Here is a 9,317-nt window from a genome sequence, read left to right as displayed (position 1 = left end):
AATTTCTGACTGCAGCTACTCCAACAAAAGTAGCCACCGCCAAGTGCTGCTCCTGGGCTTGGTGTTTACATTGATATGGCAATGATTTACCACGATGCATCTAAGACCTCTCTTCAACAGCCTATGCACTGCTTGGACAAATAGTGTTTATATGCACAGTGTTTACTTTTCTGGCATTCTAGCAGATGTTTGCTGCGGGAATTTGCTCCCATTCAGCCTCAGCATTAGTTATGCTGACATGCCTTTCTCATGGTCAGCATTCCAGTTCATTTCTTCCAAAAGCTGACAAGTTTTGCTTACTTCTTCCCATATAATATGGAAATTCATATATGTTATCAGATGAAAGGTAAATAAACATTTGCTACTTCTTTTAGTATATGAACCAATATTTTATGACACTGTTGACACTATAGTATATATATAGTATGACACTATACTATGTTTTCTTCCTTTTCTTTGAGCTCAAATTGCCTTAATATCTCTACACAGCTAATAAAAGGCTCTTTCTTTCCACTTCCTCACATGACCTTTCCTGTTTTTTGAGTCGAGTTAATGTTCTGACGACTGGTTTGTAAGCAGTCTTCAGTCTATCAGTTAGTGGTGATGTAAGTGTTTGGGCCCCTCACATCAAAGACCAGTCTGATTTTCAGCTAAAAACGTTTAAAGCACTCAGAGTAGAAAATCGCTATTATAAAAGCGCCATTTACCATTTAAACAGGAATGGAGATTAGACCGGTCCCTGTGATGCCCCAGTATTATTAACCACCACATCAAACCGGGTGCCCCCACCACCCAAACTGAGGCTTCTCTGACAGATAGTCAGAAATCCGAGAGACATTAGAGGTGGTGACACCCATTCTGAGCAGCTTCTTACTTAGCAGAAGTGGGTGGATGGTATTAAAGGCAGTGAAAAAATTAAAAAACATGATTATCACAGTGCCACCAATACCAGGTGAAAGTGAGCACACTGCGACGTATAGATAACAGCATCAACCCCTCTAAGAAGCTGGCAAACAAACTAAACATGGTCGAGAGCATGTTTCACCTGCAAGCCAAGCGGACTAAGAACCAGTCTCTCCAGCAACTTTATGGCACATGATGTGAAGTCATTAAGGTCAGTGTCTCTGTATGCATCCTGCATGTTTCCAAACTGAAAGTTCAAAAGTATATGGACGGTTTTGCAGTCCACTGCTGGAAAGTTGGCACAGCAGTCAAGACTGGTATGGTTTAAATCACCAGTGATGGTGATAGTGTCATTTGCACCTACATGCACCGTCTGACAACAGTCCAAAAAAACAACGTTTGATTTGAACTGTGTTTGAGAACTTTCAGAGTGGATGACCTATTTTTAAATTAACATGGCATTCATTTGTTAACAGCCGACCTGTAGTTTTCTTTTTTCAGAATCAGAATCAGAATACTATATCATCCTTGAGGAGATGATGTGGTCACAGTTGCTCCAACACAGTAAGAACAGTAACTGACTAAACTAAATTAATTAATACAAAATATTCAATAAAGGGAGATCATTAGAAAGAAATGAATGATTTATTAATGTACAGAATTTAGATAGAGGTACTGTCATCAAGCTCCAGGCCAACACCATGAGGGACAGCTTGGTGTTCTCAGGTATGTCAGAGAAGGCAGAAGAAGATCACAATAGTGAGAGAAATCACCCAAACCCACCTAACACACACCATCTGGGAGGCAAACATCCAGCTGCATGGAGACCCAGACCGATCGTGGCCAAATTTGAACACTTTAAACAAAAATAGTTGTTGACAAGCTGCAGCCATGAACCGAGAGGAACGGACTTCAGCTTCCCAAGGATATCCTGGTGCGATGCAAGGTCATGTTCCCGTTCTGGCAAAAGTTCATTGAAAGGAATTTCCGAGCTGTCATTGTGGTTGATAAGCTGTAGGTCAACAGGAAGCTTCATTGCAACCAAAACATCACGCCATGGCTGCAGTGAGTCAGGTGACCTCTATCTGTATGGAGTTAAATCAGGGCCATAATGTTTGTGTAGTTAAAAGAAAAATTTGAAATCGAAAATATGTAAACTGACAGCAAAAGTCACATTTTTAGAGTGAACTTTGAAAAAGAGAGTTGGATTTAAAATAAAATCAAACGTTTTGAATATTTGTATTAACTGAAAACCCAATGGTTCTTTTATCTATAATTTCTCTGAGTAAACTTTATTTAAAAATTTTCAGTAATCTTTTTTTCATTATTATTATTTTTAAAAAATCTATTCAGTCTCAGATTACATTTTTTCAGATTCAGATCTTTTAAATTAATGTACAAAAAAAAATTCTTCAGGTTCAGATTTTTCTCTCAGCTTCAATTTTTTTTTCACTTTCAGATCTGTATTTTTCAATTACAGACTTTTGGCCCCGTTTTGGCCTGGTGGGCGTGGCTACACAGAGAGGGGCGGGGAATCATGAGTGACAGCAGACCGCTGCAGGCTCAAGATGGTCCATTTTTCATGTTGCCTTCAGGAAACCTGGGAATGAACATAATTTATCAAACACCTCCTGCACTGTATTATTTGATAATGTTTAGAAAACATGTCATGCATAACTGCTAAAACTCAGTTACTAAAGCTCTTTCAAGCAGTAATGTGTACAAATTACGCCGTAACTGATCAATTATGAGACGTTTTCCCAGCCACTACGTGAGAAGTGGTCATTTCCCATGCTCTCAAAGTAGCGCGCATTGTATCGGGTGGGGGCTGCTGTTAACTTGTCCCTCAGTGAAAGATGGCGTCGTCTTCCAACAACACTGCTGGCGCGAACAATCAGGTGAGTGTTTAAGTTTGGAACAATTACACTGCAGTCTGTGAATACTACGAATTTAAGAAGTGGCTATTGTTACGGTAAATTTTTCGGCTATTCTGTTTTTTTATTTTATAACGTTTTTTGCTGAAATGCTAGCTCAACAGAAACGCCTCGCTATCATTTTCGGCTGAAACTTACGTCCTAGTTGATCTGTAAGCTTGGAGAACAACAAAGTTAATGAAGTAACGTAAAAGTCTTTGTATTTAATTTAGGAGCAGCTAAAAAGAGAGATGCTTCAGCGACATTAGAGAAGTGGAACAAAAATCATACATGATGCCAAATATTTATTACAAATAAATAACTGAAAAGTGTGGTGTGTGTGTAATTATTCAGCCGCCTTTGGTCTCAGTGTAGTCAGTTGCCCATAGACATTTCCTGATGATTGCTAAACATACAGTAAAGCCAGGGCAACAATAGAAAAACAAAACATTTCCATGTGTTAGAACGGCCCAGTCAATGTCCAGATCTAAATCCAATCCAGAATCTGTGGCAAGATCTGAAAACTGCTGTTCACAAACGCTGTCTAATCTGACTGAGCTGGAGCAGTTTGGCAAAGAAGAATGAGCAAGAATGTCAGTCTGTAGATGTGCAAAGCTGGTAGAAAAATACCCTAAAAGACTGGGAGCTGTAATTGCAGCAAAAGGTGTTTCTAAAAAGTATTGACTGAGGGGGCTGAATAATTACACACACCACACTTTTCAGTTATTTATTTGTAAAAAAAATGTTTGGAATCATGGATGAATTTTGTTACAATTCTCAATTGTTTACCACTTTTTACTGGTCTTTTATGTTGAATTCCAATAAAATATATTCATGTTTGTGGCTATAATGTGACAAACTGTGGAAAAGTTCTAGGGCCCGAATACTGCAGCCCTGAAGTAATCAAGCCGTTGGGTTGCTTTGCTTTCTAATATCATCATAGGTTAGTGCCGAGTTTGTCATGGCGTCCATTCACCCTCAGCTGAGTGAGAAGGGAACCTCCAAGCATCAGGTTGAGCTGGACCTGGTTAACTTCATTCAGGACTTGCTTTATGAGTCAGAAGGTAAATGGTTATTTTTGTCTAGTTTATAGTTGTCACATTCCAAAATTATATTTTAAGGTTTTTGTGACAAAAGTTACACTTGTATCGAATTCAAATATTTAGATATTTTTTTTGTCCAAAAGGCCAGGGTTCTTCAAAACGTCTTAAAATTCACTCTTATCCTAACAGAAGGTCAAGAACATGTAGCTGACGAAGATGGCCCAAGATCTATCACACCTGCCAGGTTTCTGCAATGGATCACCGGTCAAGGCCATGTTCCTCTCCTCCCCTCAGAAAAGAAGGACTTTGCTGTGGTGGTAAAATTTAATCACAATTGTGAAGCTGACTTTGGAAATCACAGCATCTGCTATCCTGTTGTGTCATCCTGTGCTAAGACCATTGTCCTGCCTGTGAAACATATGAAGTCCTATAGTCAATTCAGAATGGTTCTGCTGGAGGCTTTTCATCTTGGCCAGGAATTTAACAATGTGTAAAGCATAGCATTGTCTATCAATAGTTTTGAGGTGTAACTCAAAATGCTGCTCCTTCCATTTAATGTTCAGGAAGCACATTTCAAAGTTGGAGATTGACAGCCAGAGTTCTTTAATGAGTGGCATGAAGCACACAAAAACATACAGGTTTACTGTTGAAAAATGTGCCAGAGACAAAAAAAATAGTTTGTAATGTGATGTTTGAGTGTTCACATAAAAATTTCCTGGCAGGTTCATTTTACATGTATATCATATCAAATAAAAGTCTGAGCTATTCATGAACCTTCTCTGGGTTGAAAATTCAAAATAAAAATGTTGCCGCCTAGGAACGGTGAGTTAGTACAAAGTTAAGTACATCCAAATAAATGTCTCGGCCATGTGACTGAGAGGGCCTTGTTACATTGACAGTGTCTCTTAGTCTTGCCATGTCCTCCTCAGATAGAGGACATTCAACAGATGGAAGAATTACTCCAGGATTGCTCCCATCCAGCTCACCAATAGAGTTGACATCCAAGTACGCATCCTCGATTTCCTGTGATGATTTAAAAAAAAAAAAGATATTTCAAATGACAATTCAAAAACAGTGTTGGGAAATTCAAGACAAACAGTCAGCTCCATAAATATTGGAACATGGGAATTCTACTTTTGGCTCTATATGCCACGCAATGGATTTGAAATGAAACTAACACGATTGGCTATAACTGCAGAGGTATTTGAACTGTTTTCATATGTGCCTGCCACTTAAGGGACCAAAAGTAATGGAACAATTGGCTTCTCTGATGTTCCATGGCCAGGGATGTGGTATTCTTGTATTTAGTGAAGCAACTCCTGACAAAAACAGCAGGATAAATTTTGAAGTGTTTTGGGCAATATATCTGCTCATATTCAGCCAAATGCTTCGAAACTCGTGAGGCAGCACTTGATGGTCCAGATGGACAATCACTTAAAGCATTCTGCAGAAAAAAAACAAATAGTTAAAAGAAGTGGAATGTTATGCAGTGGCCACGTCAATCACTTGACCTGAATCTGACGGAGCAGTGTTTCATTGCTGAAGACAAAATTGAAGGGCAAATGCCTCAATAATAGCTGGAAGTGAAGACAGTTGCAGTAGAGGCCTGACAGAGCATCAGCAGGTATGAAGCCCAACATCTGCTGAAGTCTCTGCGATCCAGTTTCAGTTATGATTAATGTTCTGTCTCATTACTTTTGGTAACTTAACAAGTGGGGGGTACACATGCAGACTGTTGTAACTCCTACAACTTTTAACTGATTTGGATGCAAATACCCTCAACTTAAAGCTGATAGTCTGCAGTGACAGCACACCGTGTTTTTTTCAACATCTCCAAGTGCACTTTTTGAAACTTGATTAAAGAGGGATTGTATAATTTAGATTTGTTTTAGTACCTCCACTGTGTCTGGAGTATCAACTGGATTCTGGTGGAGTCCCAGTGTCCACAGTTGTTGTGGGGACAGATTCTTCTCTGTCCTTAGAGGGTGGTTATCCCAACCCTGTCTAAAGACATCCAGATCCCTCTGCAGACGTGGAAGAAATGTATGTTGGGCACAAAACATGTGGACACCATCAGTTGGATCCAGAAGGCCTTCATCCTCGAGGTTGTGAAGGGTTTCATAGTGCACGCTTGAAACAACCATCCACACATCTCGCCACAAGCGCTCTATTCTGTTCAACATCAAAATATGGCAACGTTTTCAGAATTTTACCCAGAAATTCACTGAATTGAAAAATATATAAGAACATTTTTCTTATTTCCATGGGACATTTATACAAATACTACACATACCTTTGGTTGTGAACACTCTTGCCTGACAGAAAGCTTCCTCTTCCACAGCCCCGGATGGTGAACATGCATCTTGCTATTCCAACATTTTCCACCCCTTGATCCCCTCGAACTCTGAAACAAAATTAAACATCGACAGTACAATTTGTTTTAAATCTAAAAAAAACATGTCACTCTTAAAATTTATTGCAGCCTTTGTGTTTTTAATATAATTTTACTTTAGACTGGTTATTAGAAGTTTATTGTTTTGGTCATTCAACAGTGTGCAGCTCTGTATAAGCACACCTTTCAAGAATTCTAAATGTTTGAACCATTTAAACAAGTGTATGGGGATTTATAAACAACTGATCATATAGGCTACAGTTTACATATTGCATGTCAAAATAATTACACTGCTAATCAAGGGGGGGGGGGGGGAATCATATTTACACATTTGCACAATCATTGTGAAAATTAATTTTGTGTAGATTTTACCTCAATGGAAAGCCATACTTTTGTACAGCCTCCAAGAAGAAAGCAAGTGCAGTTGATGCTCTGTTGTTGGCAGCAGCACCCAGGTACATGATCTAGAGATGTAAATATCATTAAGTGGAAACTTGGTCAAGTCAAGTTACTATAATTAAAGATAGAAACATGTTTATCAGGTATTGTAGCTTGGTACATTTATTTTATATTTATAAGTACAAGAAAAAAAGCAGGCTACATAATTCCCAAGGTAGCAAGCTGCCATGAGATGTAGCAGTACTTGTAATCAACTATTCACCCAAATGCAAAGGGTAAAAAAAAAAAAATCCTTTTAGCAACTTGAAGAATTAGTTTACCAAGCATTTATAGTCACCAAATACTGACAAACATAAACAGATTAGGAACATTTTGTTCTACAGAAGGATCTCTATATTACAGTATATGGTAAGTTTTATGGTAGACCAAAACACAAGTATTTCACTTTTCAATTAACAGCTCATTCAGCTCAATTTTGAAAGTGAAAAATCACCTTTCTTGAGTACTCATCTATCCCTCCGAATATCACCAGGCCAAATCTGTAAAAAGAACAACAAAAAACAACAACTAGGGCATTAACAGGTATAAAACATAATTCAGTATTTAGCAGTATTGTCAGACTTCATCCTACCTTATTAGTTTATGGTTTGTGTCTATATGCATCAAGTAAAGAGGACCTTGCACTGAATATGTCCTTCGGACCACAAATCCCAGCCTTGTCATTCTTGAGAAAATACCAGCAGAGTCCACACGGTGCATCGACGAGTACACTCTCTTCCACTGTACATGGTGGCCCATGGCTTGAAGCATCCCTTTCATCATCCTGTATCCAACATGAGGTGTTCTTGTCTTTATAGAGCTTACTAAATTGTCCAGCTCTTCATCACTTGTTGTACTGTAACACTGCTTTATGGAAATGCCATATTCATGCAAACGACGTTTCACTGTCCTCACAGATATTCCAAGAAGTTTTGCAATTTGGGTGATTGATAAGAACATTTCTGTCAGTATCTGGAGCTGTACAGGCGATACATTGTAATTTGGACGTCCCAGCTTTCCTTCTGACACTGACATCTGAGAGGGGGTTTGTTCATTGACGTCCTCCATACTGAGCACAGTTGACAGCTCTATCAGAGCATTTATAATACTTTGAGGGATCTCAACCTGATCGGACAAAGATCTTAAAAGGACCATCTCATGGTCGATAACAAACTGCAAATAGTCCACATCAAGGGGTTGTCTGTGCATGACCTGGGAAACTTTATGCAGTAGTCGCTGAAGCATCTCTCTTTTTAGCTGCTCCTAAATTAAATACAAAGACTTTTACGTTACTTCATTAACTTTGTTGTTCTCCAAGCTTACAGATCAACTAGGACGTAAGTTTCAGCCGAAAATGATAGCGAGGCGTTTCTGTTGAGCTAGCATTTCAGCAAAAAACGTTATAAAATAAAAAAACAGAATAGCCGAAAAATTTACCGTAACAATAGCCACTTCTTAAATTCGTAGTATTCACAGACTGCAGTGTAATTGTTCCAAACTTAAACACTCACCTGATTGTTCGCGCCAGCAGTGTTGTTGGAAGACGACGCCATCGTTCACTGAGGGACAAGTTAACAGCAGCCCCCACCCGATACAATGCGCGCTACTTTGAGAGCATGGGAAATGACCACTTCTCACGTAGTGGCTGGGAAAACGTCTCATAATTGATCAGTTACGGCGTAATTTGTACACATTACTGCTTGAAAGAGCTTTAGTAACTGAGTTTTAGCAGTTATGCATGACATGTTTTCTAAACATTATCAAATAATACAGTGCAGGAGGTGTTTGATAAATTATGTTCATTCCCAGGTTTCCTGAAGGCAACATGAAAAATGGACCATCTTGAGCCTGCAGCGGTCTGCTGTCACTCATGATTCCCCGCCCCTCTCTGTGTAGCCACGCCCACCAGGCCAAAACGGGGCCAAAAGTCTGTAACTGAAAAATACAGATCTGAAAGTGAAAAAAAAAAAATTGAAGCTGAGAGAAAAATCCGAACCTGAAGAATTTTTTTTTGTACATTAATTTAAAAGATCTGAATCTGAAAAAATGTAATCTGAGACTGAATAGATTTTTTAAAAATAATAATAATGAAAAAAAGATTACTGAAAATTTTTAAATAAAGTTTACTCAGAGAAATTATAGATAAAAGAACCATTGGGTTTTCAGTTAATACAAATATTCAAAACGTTTGATTTTATTTTAAATCCAACTCTTTCTTTTTCAAAGTTCACTCTAAAAATGTGACTTTTGCTTTCAGTTTACATATTTTCAATTTCAAATTTTTCTTTTAACTACACAAACATTATGGCCCTGATTTAACTCCATATATCTGCACAAATGCCTTTATTCTGATTCTATTTTTTCACTCTTCTTTCCCACTAATAGACATGTGTACTCTAATCCGCGTAGCATGTTCTTGCATTTTCTTTTCTTGTTATTTGGTCACTCTGGTTTGGTAATTTAGTGGCTGCACTGCTTTATTTCTCTTGTCACTTTTCATATCTCTTCTCTTCTCTTTCTGTTTGTATTATGTCTGCTTTGCCTTTAGTGCTGCAATTTACCACATAAACATACCAGACTCTCTCTCTCTCACACACACGTCAGGTTTGCTATCCTCGTGGGCACATC

At 38.4% G+C, this 9,317-nt stretch overlaps 1 protein-coding gene across 1 annotated transcript; it reads right to left on the bottom strand.

Annotated features, from left to right (window-relative positions):
- Window positions 1–4,430: 4,430 nt before the first annotated feature.
- On the bottom strand, window positions 4,431–8,959 carry LOC146389308 (uncharacterized). Its single transcript, XM_084927130.1, has 7 exons — window positions 8,201–8,959; window positions 7,282–7,952; window positions 7,144–7,189; window positions 6,624–6,715; window positions 6,153–6,263; window positions 5,755–6,031; window positions 4,431–4,882 (listed from the first exon to the last, which is right to left on the bottom strand). The coding sequence occupies exons 1-7, from the start codon at window positions 8,240–8,242 to the stop codon at window positions 4,673–4,675; spliced, it is 1,449 nt and encodes a 482-aa protein (XP_084783256.1). The 5' UTR covers window positions 8,243–8,959; the 3' UTR covers window positions 4,431–4,672.
- Window positions 8,960–9,317: the final 358 nt, after the last annotated feature.

This window comes from Perissodus microlepis, chromosome 4, assembly GCF_051167445.1.
Source record: "Perissodus microlepis isolate ML-2025 ecotype Zambia chromosome 4, ASM5116744v1, whole genome shotgun sequence".
Classification (NCBI taxonomy): domain Eukaryota; kingdom Metazoa; phylum Chordata; class Actinopteri; order Cichliformes; family Cichlidae; genus Perissodus; species Perissodus microlepis.
The sequence above is the reverse complement of the archived record's forward strand: the minus strand, read 5'-3'. Positions and strand labels throughout refer to the sequence as shown.